General features: G+C 40.3%; 1 protein-coding gene across 6 annotated transcripts in view; it reads right to left on the reverse strand.

Moving 5' to 3' along the window:
• The window catches only part of cacna1ha (calcium channel, voltage-dependent, T type, alpha 1H subunit a), a 103824-nt gene that overhangs the window by 6108 nt on the left and 83089 nt on the right, over nucleotides 1–14627 (reverse strand). Inside the window, exons 23-38 of one of the 6 annotated variants that reach the window (XM_067476957.1) lie at nucleotides 14335–14519; nucleotides 14028–14154; nucleotides 13442–13567; nucleotides 13051–13140; nucleotides 12196–12409; nucleotides 8787–8938; nucleotides 7843–7952; nucleotides 7470–7603; nucleotides 7082–7152; nucleotides 5805–5883; nucleotides 3785–3906; nucleotides 2903–3061; nucleotides 2572–2709; nucleotides 2185–2347; nucleotides 790–826; nucleotides 28–165 (exon numbers count right to left, since the gene is read on the reverse strand). In XM_067476957.1, the coding sequence (XP_067333058.1) occupies nucleotides 822–826; nucleotides 2185–2347; nucleotides 2572–2709; nucleotides 2903–3061; nucleotides 3785–3906; nucleotides 5805–5883; nucleotides 7082–7152; nucleotides 7470–7603; nucleotides 7843–7952; nucleotides 8787–8938; nucleotides 12196–12409; nucleotides 13051–13140; nucleotides 13442–13567; nucleotides 14028–14154; nucleotides 14335–14519 (1875 nt within the window). In that variant the 3' untranslated portion in view covers nucleotides 28–165; nucleotides 790–821. Of the gene's footprint in view, nucleotides 1–7; nucleotides 166–789; nucleotides 827–2184; nucleotides 2348–2480; nucleotides 2710–2902; nucleotides 3062–3784; nucleotides 3907–5804; nucleotides 5884–7081; nucleotides 7153–7469; nucleotides 7604–7842; nucleotides 7953–8786; nucleotides 8939–12195; nucleotides 12410–13050; nucleotides 13141–13441; nucleotides 13568–14027; nucleotides 14155–14334; nucleotides 14520–14627 lie in introns of those variants that run through there. The other 5 variants (XM_067476958.1, XM_067476954.1, XM_067476955.1 and 2 more) reach the window with 5 other exon arrangements.

Genomic DNA, 14627 nt, shown 5'->3' on the forward strand with positions numbered 1-14627 from the left:
GTCCCACCTGTCTGTGCAGGGCACGTGGGGAGGGGCTGGGTGTGGGCGGGGTGATGCGGGGCAGGGTGAGGGTGGGAGTTGACCTACGATGAAGGGGGGAGACATCTGGTACCTGCAGCAGAGAGCGGCCCTCACATGGCTGGGAGTGGACTGACGTCACTGAGCCTGAAGGTGCAAATGTAAAGTGTGTGAATCACACAAAAGATACAAACATATGTACACAGTCTGAATACAAACACGTACTTTTTATTTATTAACTAAACAGGCACACATGCATATTTGGGCGTACACACATTCGCATACTGACAAATCCCATTTCCAGAGCGACAGTGTGTAGAATGTCAATAAAAAGAGAATTGAATGATTTTTTTTAAATCATTCCAAATTATTTTTATGATTGTAAATATTACAACATATACAATGTTGAAACTGAAAACTTTGTTTTGTTGATGACGATGGCTGGGGGAGGCCATTCAGTATCGATTTTCATCCTTGTCCCTTGCATACAGAGGAACATGTGTAACACGAGCAGTGAATCTCAGCCAATCTGAAAGAATCCTCACACTGACCTGGTGCCAGTTAACCCAATTAATGCCAGTACCACTTCTGGAAATATGTTGCTGGCATCAAAACAAAAAAATTAACATCAAATTTCTCAGTTTTAATACAAATTGTTTGTAAATCTTATTATTTACATTTTACACTGTCCCAGCTTATGTAAAAATGGGGTTTGCACTATTATCTAAAGTCAATATACTCGAGCAACGATTACAAAAAAGATAAAACTACCAACACTTCATCTTGATTGATGGGATTCGGAATTAAGCTACAAGAAAAGAAAATCCAATAAAAATCTATTGTAACATTTTTAGTTCTTCTGCTAATATCAAAATCAAGTGTTTACTAAATGGAAATTTTTGCACATATTTGCTCAACAAAAAAAAAAAATTGTCAGTAAAGTAGCAGCAGTGAGCTGTATGTCCTACTGTACTATGTAAATAGAGTTTTCTGGATGCGTGACTCTGCATTAGATCCTGGTTACATGTGGCTGTATTTGAGGAATCATGCCATGGAATAATTAAATCCTGACCAGTGTAATGCAACATGATGGTCTACAGTCTAAATACAAGTGTGTTTGCAGAGCGAAGAGGAGAAAGCAACTGTTCAGGTTCAATCCATGCTTTGTAACAACTCTTGGGGTTGTGTAACCAGGGTCTCAGGCATTCTGCACACACAGGTCCAGTACACCTGTGAGTTCAGATGTAATAAAAGTAAAACATTTTACAAACGTAGCAGAAAAATCACGTCAGAGTTAAACACGTTGATCTTTGTTGTAACTTTAAGTCCAAGCTGTAAAACCACTTATAAATCTAGCTGCTGCATTTAATCTTAACATTTTTACATACGTTGAATTTTTTTTTTATTTCTTTTTATTTCTTTGGACTTTGCAGCTTGGCCAAGAAGTTAGCCATCACTTAAGTCTTCAGTCATTCCACAGCTGAGCAGATGAGTCTGTGTGAAGGATGCAGCGATTCACATGTGTCAGCTCATCCACATGAGTCAATACCTTGGGACAGAAATGGGCCTGTCCACAGCCTGGCCTCAACATGCCATTAGATTCTGACTGCAGATAAAACAGTGCTTGTCAGTGCCATGAGTTGTGTTCTCAGCAGCACAACTTTGACGAGCACCTCTCGTCAAAGTCGTCACTTTGTACTATTGTGGACAGAAAACGTGCAATGCCAGACACATATTGGTCCCTCTGTCTCATGTACCAACACGTGTTAACATGTGTCCTCGATTCTGCATTCGATTCTATCCTTCCTAATTTGGAAAGGCTCCAAAATGCTTCAAGGACTCCAACTTTGGGTTTAATCATACTAAAAACACAGCTTATAACTAGTTAGGGACTAGTGAGCGACACAGGACAAACAAGACAAATATCGTTAATAAAAGTTGACACTCAAATAAATGAAATCATATCGCTGGTACTGCTGTTAAGCATAGATTTTAAATTTGTATTGCAAACATAAATGCACAAAGTGAAGTCTAGAGAACAAAATTAGCAACTGTGTCTGTTACAATAATGTTATAAAAGCAAGACCAAGCACCTCTCAAAACTCTTTGTTAATAAATATGTTGTAATATCAGGATTAATTTTAAAGTCTTGAAAGGATGGGGTACCTAAATGCTGGTGCTGAGGGCTGAGTTCCACCTCCTCCAGGGGGTCGGGGGTACTGACGGGCCGTACAGGTCTAAACATGTAGCTGTCGCTGGGCAAAGAGTGCATCCGTGATACAGACATCTTCCCTGACAAGTCCTGGCCTTCATCCTGCACCTCTTCCTCCTACAGGGGGAGGCAGAGACCACAAAACTCTAACATTGACATTTTTCGTTGTATTCAGTATTACTGAATACTACAACACACACTGGTTTAAAATTAATTCCTTAAATGAAAGCTCAGATTCAGAATCACGTACCAGATGTAGCCTCTTCTGCTGTTTTCCATTACACCCCTACACGTTTTTCATGTTTCCTGACTGATCAGTTCACAAAGTTATCTCCTCCTACCTGTCCAGGCGAATGTGGACATGGCCCAACATAGGTTCCCCCCGCCGAGCTGATGGAGTTTGTGCTTAATCTGCGTTCCCTCTCCATAGCCATTTCCAGGGCAACCTCTGCATCCATCTCTGCATCTTCTTTAGCCTCCTGCAAAAATACACGTTCTTGTATTACTACATTGCACATGCAATGTCCAAAAAAAGGAGTCAATTTCAGTTCGAAAGAGAGTAATTGGTTATGAGACAGTCCCTGCTAAATGCATGCCATTAGTAAATGTTCCCAGGCACACATCAAATGTAAGGTTGTCAGCATGTGTGCACTTTTTTTTTGGTTACTGTACCTTGTTGCTTTCCTCTAGATGTTTCATCAAAACAGCCACCACCACATTCACCAGCACAAACTGGGCCATGAGCACAAACGTGACAAAATAAATTGGAGAGACCAACGGCAGGTAGGCGAGACAGTGACGGTCATCTGGATGACACTCCCTTAATGTGTCCTTAAAAGATACAGTGAAAGATAATAAGGAGTAAAAATAATGGGAGCGATATAAAAAGTTGCTGTTGCTTTCGGTGTGGTCACAAGTAAACTACTGCTTCTGCAACACATTCCTTTACTTCTTCACTTAGATACCGTAGTAGATGAGGGTGCGGTGAATAAAAAGTGAATTAGTGTCTCCCAGCTTCCGATTGAATGATAGTTGGAATTTATGTGGTGCACTTACACATGTGAAGAAGTGATGGGACAATAACTACATAGCCCCCCCTTGTGGAAAAATAGGGACTTGGTAAATGTAAGTTGGCGATGGTGCGTCAGTTCCATCTACATTTGATGCCGAAGAGAAATTAGGCACTGCAAATATTTGGAAGTCTGTAGCCTAAACTTGCAAAGATTTCCACCTCATAAAGAAAGTGGCTGTAATGGAGAAATAAGGACTTGTCCCAGTTGACTACCACTTAATTTGCTGTCTATCCTGTCTTATGAATGATCCCTTTTGATGTGCAATCCCGATGATATTTTGGGGGCACTTAGGGACGTAACTATCACATTTGTGATCAATTAAAAAGCAAGATGTTGACACTGCTCAGTTCTAAGCTTCTTTACTATTCCATAATTAGTTTTGAAGGTCATTGCCTTCTCTGTGGTTATGAGATAATCAAGACACAATTTATGAAAGTGTATGCATATGTGTACAAGTGTGTGGGTGTGTGTGTCCCCATACTTTCATAATCCCATTCCAGTTATCCCCGGTGGACACTCGAAACAGCGTGAGGAAGGCCATCCCAAAATTTTCAAACGTGGCGTGACGACTCAGACCCTCACACGGGTTGTTGTCGTTGCACTCTAATCAACACACAAACAGAAAGACATTAATTTCACCGCACCATTATAGACAGGCTGCATTAACTGCTTACAGCATTAACTGAACACGCAAACAGATCAGGTGCAAAGCTGTGCGTCCCTATGGAAAAGAGACATCATCCTGACATCTTACATAGGACAGTCGCTATCAGTCTCAGGGTCCATTTGAAGGAAAACCCTCAGGACACTTTTTACAGAATCAGCCACCAGACAATATCTTCCTTTGTGTTTAACTCCAGGTCACATTAATATGAAGCTAGAGAGGAGCAAAACAGTCCTCAGAGTATTACGTACCTTTTTTCTCATTCTTAGAACCAGACACAAGGAGAAAAAGGAGACAATATAACTCTAGCTAAGAGGAAATCAATTGAACATTTTCCATTTTCCACAAAATATTTAAATTCATACTGGAGAAATGACAGACATTTCAGTAAGAGCCAAAACAATAATAATAGCCTATATTTTATATAATGTAAGACGATCAAATATCCCAAAAAAAAACGATGTGATTATATGATTGTAAAGATACAAAATCTGTGTGTTATCAACAGTACCTTCAAAAGGTAAAGATAGAATCTGCATCATGAGTCATGGCCCTAGCAAAAGGGTGGGGGTGGAAACGAGAACATTAAGGTTTCAGGAAATCAGTAATTCTATTTAGGTCCACATTCAGAAAGGAAGATTTTCAATATCAGCAGTGTGAATCAAAAAAATCTGAGCATTAACATTCAACCCCCCATTCTATCCTCTTCAAGTAAAAACCTTTTTATTTTTTTTTTTATCTGTTCTGCCTTCTTCAAAGCGCCAACAACACACAGCCATCATTCACGTCACAGGTCTCCCCAAAGGAATTCAAGATCTTACTCCAAAGGCAGGAAGATTTCATCAGCCAATTAAACTAGTTATTGGTGGCTTCTGGAGAGGGTTTCTAAGGTGTAGAGGTAATTTACTGAATGAACAACTTTGAGGGCAGTGAACGCAGGTAAAAGTTTAACCAAAACACCCAAATATGCAATCCCCCAAAAAGCAGATACATACTCTGCAAGTAGAGGCCTTTATAACAGCATAGATTCTCTGAAAGCTTACAAATAATTAGCCCTCTGATGGAAAAAGCTAATTTCCTATACTTTAATGGAAATGTAAAGCATAAAAGCAGGAGAAAGACACATTTGACTGTGTTTATCGTAAGATTAAATAAGTGATTATCACTGTGAACTCCCGGAAAAACCTGTTTCCGCTTTTTAAATACGACAGTCTTGAACATAATTTTGCATGCAAAGTAATAGAAATGCTTCCCGATCGTCGCCCAGTAGCACTGCAATTTTCCCCACAGCATGTAAAATGAAGCTCACATGGTGGAAGGAGGGTGGCTGTCATATAATAAAACTTTTGTCAGCACCTTTTAAAATAATCCGAAAAATCTTAGCAATAAATGGAGGGAGATTTTTTAATTTTTTTATAAAGCTAAAAACCAGACATCCAATTTTCCTAATGTGTGGAGCAGGATCATGTCAGAAAAACCTCTTCATCACCAAGTTGTTTTCATTTTGCCATCGGTGATGCCTGTTTGTTAATTCTCTTATCTTGCAAGTTAGACGGAGCTGGCCGATTGAGGGAGCAGCAGGTAAATAACTGTGATCCTGCTAATGTGATCTTGTCTTGTTAGAAGCAGGCCTCTGACGTGGGAATGGTGGAGAGAGACAGAGACGGGGAGACAGATGGGAGGTAGTAAGAATGAGGACGGCACAGCAACAGTTCGGGCACGAAAACTTGCTGTACGCCGTGACTCTGGTAGTAATGAGCGGATTCGAAAACCTTTACAGCCGAAGCTGGCAGACTGTGGCGTGTGCGTGTGTGCTTTTGCCAGTGATGTGACTGACCCAGTTTGCCAAAGAGCTCCACTCCCAGCGCAGCATAGATGAAGAAGAGCAGCATGAAGAGGAGACCAAGATTCCCCACCTGCAATCAAAATGCATGTCAGATCTCTGCACATATTGCTTGCTTAAAGCTGCAGGCCTTAACCTTTATTTCATACTTTTATTACCTTTTGACACATACTGAACCATGGAAAGAAAAGAACATATTTATGAAAATATCTTGCACCTACAGCAAGGGAACTGGCTTAAGGATATACTATAAATAATTTTCAAGCATTATTTTCATGCTCAAAGAATAAATCCATTGACTGCCTGCAGTACATTAACTCAAACATCATAGTAAAATAGACTAAACTTAAATTATTAGGCAAGACACATTATTACATATCTTTGCCAGTGGGAAATTCCTAAAAGCTTTGACATTTTCTATCAAAGGTCTTAACTAAGGTTTTGCCAGCAGCTTGCAACTCAGTAATCTGGTGTTGACACTCCAGTTTTAAAAAGGCAGCCACCATAAACTATTTGGCGCAGATCCTGTCAAATTTTCTTTCATCTACAGACTACGTATTCATTATAAGGTTCGAGCATATTGTCTTTTATCAAGTTCCTTAAAATCAGTGCCCTGATGCTTATATCTGGACACCTGACCTTTAGAAAAAATAGCACAACGTCTGTCACTACACGTGCACCACATTTGATGAAGGTGCTCTTTGCCCATAAGAACTGAGATAGTCCCAAGCATGATGTCAGCAGTACACACATTGAACACTCCATAAAAGACAACTCAAAAGACTCCGATCCAAATCAAGCAAACGCGCTGAATGAAATTAGCATCTATTTTAATAAATGTTTAAATAAACGAACAATTTTATTTCCATTGCTTGGCCACACAATCCACCTATATTGTGCTTTAACAAACTAGGATGGTCAAAGGATGGGATATGTTTTAATACCTTTAAAGGTATTTAAACATAACACAATTACGTTTTTTTGGCTGAGTTTTGGGGATTGCGGCTAATAGTGTCCTCTGCGATGCATGATTATGTAGAGAGGCAAGAGAAGGGATGTACAAAATTAGCCATTTTAGGTTCAGAATACGGATTTTGTAATGACAGATATGCCTCGAGTTAAATATTTATCAACAAGCATAAATCTTTCAGAGGGCTGTCTATTTCAAAGATTCCTCCATACTGACCCTCTATTTGTACAAAAAGTCATAAATAAAACAAAAAGCTAAATTGTACTCCCGTGTACGAGACCCTGCCGAGGTCTGTGTTTACCTGTGGCAGCGCTTGCATGACAGTATCCAGCAGAGCTCTCATCCCTTTGGCCATCTTTAGAAGTTTTAGCACTGCGGGGAGATACAGGAGCAGGTCTTAAATAGCTACCATACAGTAGTGGCTGCTGCTTTCATTTGACACATTCGCCGCAGAATTCACAGCGGCACAGCGTGATGCTACTGTAGTAACGCAACCACTGCAGGGAGATGTTCAGATCTATGTTCATTTGTCAAAGCTTGGATGTATAATTTCTAAGACATTTTACTTTTAATGCTGAATGCATAACAATAGACAATCACAATATGCATAACAGTGTCTGTAATGATTACTCGCAAACTGACACAGCAACCTAGTGTGTGTGTGTGTGTGTGTGTGTGTGTGTGTGTACCTCGTGCTATTCTGAGTACTCTCATGATTCTGATGATGGTAGGGTTTATGGGCAGTGCTGCATTCATTTTCAGCTCCTCAAGAGTGATGCCCATGATGGACAGTGCGACTATAGCTACATCCAGCTGATTCCATCTAAACAAACAGAGAAACCCCGTGTTTTATGTACACACATAACAAACATAGGGACGGCACCTGGTATTACTCCAGTCCAGTGTTACAAAAGATATGTAATCCACCTCTCTGCAGATGACCTCAATTTACTGAGTTGCTTATATTAATAAGCAATATCCATATACTTCCAATAAGGAAACTCTTACTGGACAGTGATTCATACATCCTATAAAAGCACCAACATCATCCACCTGCGTTACCTGTCTTTGAAGAACCTGTGTATGCCAAATGCCACAAGTTTGAGCAGGGCCTCGATGACGAAGATGAAAGTGAACACGTAGTTACAGTACTTCAGAACCTCCTCTAAATACTGAACACACAGACAACACACAGAGATGCACAGAGATTATGAAGGTAGAAAGTATGAAGGTTTTCTGTAGCTTAACAAATACAACTTCACGAGCACATAAACAATACAGCAGCACTTCCATGAATTCTACTTTTACAGTGTTAGTTTTTTTAAACACTGTGACCAAATCTTGTGTCACACCTCTTCTTACAATGCACTCCAGTACGACCCCACCACCCACTATGACCTCAGTGATAAATGGAGAGTAGAATTAGCATTTATCTGACAGTTTCACATTAAAAACTGAGTTCATGGCAGAACTGCTGTATTGCATTGCATTAGAGTGCACAGGTGTACCTAATAAAGTGGCCACTGAGTGTCTATGTGTTCTTTCAAATTCCTCTCACATGTTGAATGATTTTCGTTAAGTATCCAGTATAAACTTTCTGCTTTGTCGGAGGGAACAAAGATCCTAAGTATTCCCTTGACACCGGGTCAACACAGTCAGCTGCTTGCCAACATACAGCTGCAGCACAGCAGCTGCTGTGTTTAGAAAAGCCTAAGAATCGGCAGATTTATGGCACATTGTCTCATAAAGCTGTTGAGTTGTTGGCTGTCTAGTCTACACTTCATTTATCATTAGAGGAGTGCTACTGTACGACCATTATATGCATCTGCCAAGATGAATTTAAGTGAATGGTGGTCAAATACAAGAAGCAGCATCAGCAACCAAGGAGTTACAGGTTTTGGTTCTGACCAGAAAACCATCAGCTCTTGGCATGATGGCCAACTAGTCTCCCACTAGCATTTCACTATGCTCTCACCAGTGATCTGACTGAAATGTGCACACTCTACCTGTGGCTGATTGTAGTGCTCGATGCTCATGGTGAAGACGTTGATACAGATGATAAAAGTGATGAAGATGTCCAGGTAGTGGCTGGTACACAGTGTGTGGATGGAAAGACGCAGGGGGGAGTAGTCCGCAAAGTAAGGCCTCTGCTTCGCCTCTACAGCACACAAACAAAAAGAAACACAGACCCACACCATATGGACAAATAGGCAGCGGTTAGAAAAAAAAAAAGCCGGTCATTGTGCAACTGTGAGTAGCTGTGAAAGTCTAATATACGATGGTGTGCACAAGGACAAGAAGGGGTAAGGGGGGGTGAACACCACTGTCTTTATGTTCACAATGCCAACTTGTCCTTTGTTATTAAACCAGCACATGTGCTAATCATTTTTTTGGCTTCCTGTCACAAAAGTACCACTCTGGACTGATACAGTTCTGCACAGTGATGATGCCCCTTTTCTTTTTGCCCTGGCCCCTAAGAAAGTCTGTGCACACCACTACCGGTGTGGTATGTTCAAAGAAGAGAGGACATGAGAGTCACAGGTCCACTACTTTATATGGGTATATTTCATAACTTCCAAAAAGGCTTTAAATGTGTCAAATATATAAAGCAGGTTACAGTTACTGTACCTCAAATATCGAATTCTTGGATACAGTTACATATTAGCCATAAAATCCAACTGACCTAGTTTTGTGTGTAGTACAGTAAGTTATGACAGTGCACAATCGAAGCGTGAAGACAGGAGGTTTAAGATTCCACATACACTGCAGCCTAACGCTCCCTTCTGGGAGAATTAGGGCCGTATGCAACGCTAGTTTAAGTGACTTTCTTGCATCCGTTCTAGATATCGGTCTTTTCGGACTCAAATTATAATGGCAAAATGTGTATTTGTGAGAAAATGTCCCTCTTTAACGGGAACATTCACTGCCTCTCTAATAAAGTCATTCTCATCAAAAGTAAAAATCTCGGCTCTGCTATTTGATGGGTGTGTTGCTGCTGCTACTGTAGGATGTATTACTGCCTCACCTCTTTTGAATGATAACAACACATGTAGTAAGTAGTAATAAGATCAAATCTATAAGATAAAAACATGTAAGTATACAAATCCCACTTCCAGAAAAGTTCCAACATTTTCTAATAATAATAATAATAAAAACCTAAATTTCTGATTTGTGATTTTGCCTGAATCTTTGAATGTGAAGGTAGAATAATTGGGCATAACAGGATTATCCACAAAAAAGGTTTTGCAAATAAAGATGGGTCATGGCTCACCACTTGTGCCAAACATAATCAGTTCAAAAGATGTTTTTGAACTCAAGATTGCAAAGAATTGTGATTTTTCACCATTTACAGCACATATTGTGAAAACATATAGGGACTCGGTACATAAAGGTCAGGGGATGATTGTTGAAAGTGTGTGATCTTTAAGCCCTCAGGCAGCAGTGCATCAGAACCTGTCATGCCTCTGTAATGAATGTAGCCAAATGGGCTCTGGAGTACGGTTGTCAGTTAACACCGTCCACTGCTGGATACACAAATGCAACCGGGCTGCAGGGAAGATGTGTCTCTTACTGAAAATACATAACATATGATAAAGAGGAAACAGACAACAGAGACCCCGGCTGAAGTCTTATGTGCAGGTAGAACGGCCAATTATTCCACTTCCAAAACTGCATGTTTGCAAACAGTTCACAGTAAATGAAGCTGATGCAACACAGTGGCAAATATGTATAAACTTTTTTTGATAGTGTTGCAGTCATCAAAGTCTAGATTTACTTACTTGTGTAAAGACTGAAAATATTGTTTGGTACTTTTGTACAGGTCAATCAAACTTATTTTTTATTGCTTTCCCAAGTTTTCTGGAGATGTGTTTTGTATATTGACTTTCTGTACTCACATGTCCACACTAAAGATCTGTGATAATCTGTGAGTGTATCCCATGTAGACCATGCCCTGTCTATCTACTGCATGCTTACATGCCCTTGATGTAACGTCTACGGGTGAGAGGGGCTGCACTGTGTGTGTGTTCAACAACACTGCTTTTCACAAACTACATCCATAATTAAATGCATGTTCCATATTATAAGAGTAATCGAACATTAATATATCCACGATTTACATTTCCTAAATAAATAATTGTAGTTTTAGAACAGGACTGTGATGTTGAACAAGCACTGGAGACACGTTTCCCTCCAAAGGCATCACTGCTATAATTTCAACCACTAAGAGAAATCTCAATAGTCTAAAACTGCATTTTTTCCCCCCTAGACAGATAAGTGTGTTTTGCTCTGACGACTAATTAAAATAACAACATCTGTCTGGCGTGTCAGCAGTTTTAGACCATGTTTGAGACATGTTTGTAACACGGGATGAAAAGTTGGTGGTAAACTGCCTTCTGGTGTCGCGTCTTGGGTAGATTTAGTGTAATCTGTTTCTTCAGTTCAACACATATAATAAAGGAATTAGTCCTTTGATGGTTTGTACTCACTTTTGCATAAGGTGGCGAGTTTCTGATGTTTCTGCCAGCATCTGCTTTTACCTTCAACAAGCTCTAACTTCTAATAGCCGGTATCAGACTTGGTCTAACAGCTCTAATACAGAATACTAATAAAGATATTTGCAGAAACAGCAGCCAAAAAAGTCTGCTACGTTTCTGAGTCTGCCAGTCAAAGCGTGTTCGTAGGAAATATCCTTCTAGCCATTTTAAATCAATTCACATGCAGAATGTGCTGCAACAATTTCCATCCAAAGCAATCTACAAAAGATATTTGAGCCTATAACAACTATTAATAGTTTTCTAATCATTTTGTAATTAAATGTGTGATATTAAATATTTTACACAGGGGGTTCTCAATTTCCGTCCTCAAGCATCCCTGTACTGCTTCTTTCCAACTCTTCTTCAGCTGCTGATTACCTGGATCAGTGTTCAGTGAATCCGAAGATGAAACGTACCATTATAGAAAGACAAACTAAATTTGGTATCCTCCAGCTTCTGATTGACTGAACCCACCTCATCCTGGCAACCAGTGGTGGATACAGCAGGGAGAGGGGAAAGATAAACAGGGGACGTTGAGGAGTGGGAACCCCTGCTCTACGCTACATTAGTGGCAGTTCTATTTTTCAATGAGTGAGCATAAACATTTTAGTAACATTAATACAAATATACAATTAAAACAAACGTTAGACTGGCTGAGTTTCTGAAGTTTTCCATGCAGGTTAGGGGTGGGCAGCAGTCATGCAGTTGCATGCGTCAGAGTGGCGTAGCCCAAGCCTTCTGTCAGTGATCACACACTGTTTGCATGAGCCACCCAGTCTTCCAAACACTTTTATTTTTATTTCAACAGATTTCCCTGTTTTCTTTTTTTTTTTTGTCAAGCTCTGAAAGCAGGCAGTGCTCAGAAAAATAGACTACCGACCAGCCCCTTCATTCTCCTTACTCCTGAGCTTTTTCTGTATCATTTTGAGCCTCTTCTCTTCCCGTAAGCGGGCCTCTTCCTCTTCCTGGTCCTGCCGGCACTTGTGGAAGTTCTCCACCACGACACCAACAAACATATTGAGGACGAAGAAGCTGACAATGAGGAGGAAGGAGATGAAGTAGAGCAGCATCCAGGGATTGTGGTTTCTCACAGGCTGAGGAGAGTAGGGAGGAGCAGAGTAGTTGAGGAGAAATGAGGGGACAAGCAAAGAGAAGATTATATAAAGAATACATAATGGACAGTTAGCAAAGACGTCTGAATTCAAGAGATGTTTCTTGATGATATCAGATAAAAGTTATATTCTTTGGTGTAAGGTCACTGAGTTTGTTATGCTGTTTAAAATCAAACTGTTTCGCCAACAACAATATTTGAAACTCATAAATTGTAAAATCAAAATAATTGTTGACTAAACATATTTTTCTGTTTTCTCTCTGCCCGTCAGAGCGTATTTGAGTTTTCTACCACTAAGAACCTTGGTCCAGTTGACTGTATTTATTGAATGTGTTAATGTCAGATCCTTCAGTGGAGTTTTGATGAGTCTGCATTAGATGTGTTACTTAATTTTAGTAGGTTTCATACAAATGCATAATATGCACGAAGACAGAGGTAGGCTTACACGAAAATCAGAGGCATGCATTCCTTTTAAACATCCTGCATAATGTGTCCTGTAATGTCTAAGAAGGGAGCAGTGTCACTGTGGGTCTTTCATGAGTCAAAATGGATCAGGCTTTATGTAGCTGATACAGAGTCCTAACAAACCTCTACGGCATCTCTGCACATTACTCATGTCTTTACCTGTTGGTCCACTCCCACTGCATCCAGTCCATCATACATGATATTGACCCAGCCATCCTTACAAGACAGCACAAACAATGACATCAGGGCCTGTGAGGGAAAGACAGGAATGTAAGTATCTCACACTGGGTTCTATTTAGTTATAACATCAATGTGACATCCACAGGTTTGTTATGTGTGAACATTCATGACAGTTGGTTGAAAACGTTTTACTTAATGAACAAGAAATAAAACAGTCTCTCAAAAAAAGGCTGATGGTGAGGGACACACTGAGCGGATGCTCACCAATGGCCTCATGTTGGCCGACCGTCAGCTTAGCGCGTCACGGCCCTAATAAGTTTTTGTTTCCCAACTACATCCATCTCTTTGTCTTTCTTTTCATTTCCCATACCTGAATCAGGTTGTCAAAGTTGTATTTCCTTCGGATCCAGCGGTAATGTGCCTGCAAACAGTCTGACTTGTTGGTGATGTTTTTCGTGTCCAGGCCTTCACAGTGGTAGAACTTCCCTTTGAACAGCTAGTGAGCACCAGAAAACAGACAGAGAGATGTCTGCAGGGCTATCTGACTGCCATTTACACATTATCTCAGTTGCACTGGAGCTTGAGGCATTCAAACAACCAACTATAAAAGGACAGGCGTTTCTTTCTTGTGCGCTCAGTTAAAAGCCGCCCTAGGGTTATGTTGTCCCACTTCACACATTTCGTAATTGTGATTCTTTTAAAAATCACTCTCTTAAGGAACAAAAGAGTATTGTTAGTTGGACAACAGAAACCTTTAAATGCTTTCCAATCCTCTCTTTACATGGAGATGCTCAACAAGGCTGACATTAAAGCTTTGACCTCAGGCTAGGGAAAACAAACGACTAACGATTGCAGCATGTGCACTGGATGTCTAGCTAGCTTGTATGTGCTGCATGCACATGTATGTGTGTGTGTGTGTGTGTGTGTGCGTGTTACTGTGTGTGAATGCAATCTACCTGCACCCCCAAAATTCCAAAGACAATAAAGAATGCACAGCAGATTAGTACAATGTTCCCAATGGGTCTAAGAGATGTGATGAGGGTCTCCACAACCAGCTTCAATCCCGGGGCTCGACTAATCACCCTAGAAAACACAAATTTAGACTTGAATAATCACAATAATAAATGCAAGTGTAAGAAATATGAAATAAGGGCGATTCCTACCTATACATTATGGGTTTACATACAAAACACATGCAGAAGCATCAACTGATGGAAAGCAGTATCTAAAACCTACATGCAGACACACAAACAAACCATGTACCTCAGTGGGCGTAGTGTTCGTAGCAGGCGTAAGACTCTGAGGATGCCCAGGATCCTGTTTCCGTCAGCATAAGACAGAGCCACCAGAATGTCGACCAGAGACACAAACACCAACACACCATCTAAAATGTTCCAGCTGGACTGGAGGTAGTTCTGCTTCCCGAAGCAGAAACCAAGAGCTACAACCTGGTGTAAAAGCATAGAAGTGCCAGACGGAAACCAACCAAAAAGAAGTTAAAATTACATGTAAATAAGAGATATGACTAGGGAATTGCTGATGCAGAATAAGTAAAC

This window comes from Channa argus, chromosome 15 (assembly GCF_033026475.1).
Source record: "Channa argus isolate prfri chromosome 15, Channa argus male v1.0, whole genome shotgun sequence".
Taxonomy (NCBI): domain Eukaryota; kingdom Metazoa; phylum Chordata; class Actinopteri; order Anabantiformes; family Channidae; genus Channa; species Channa argus.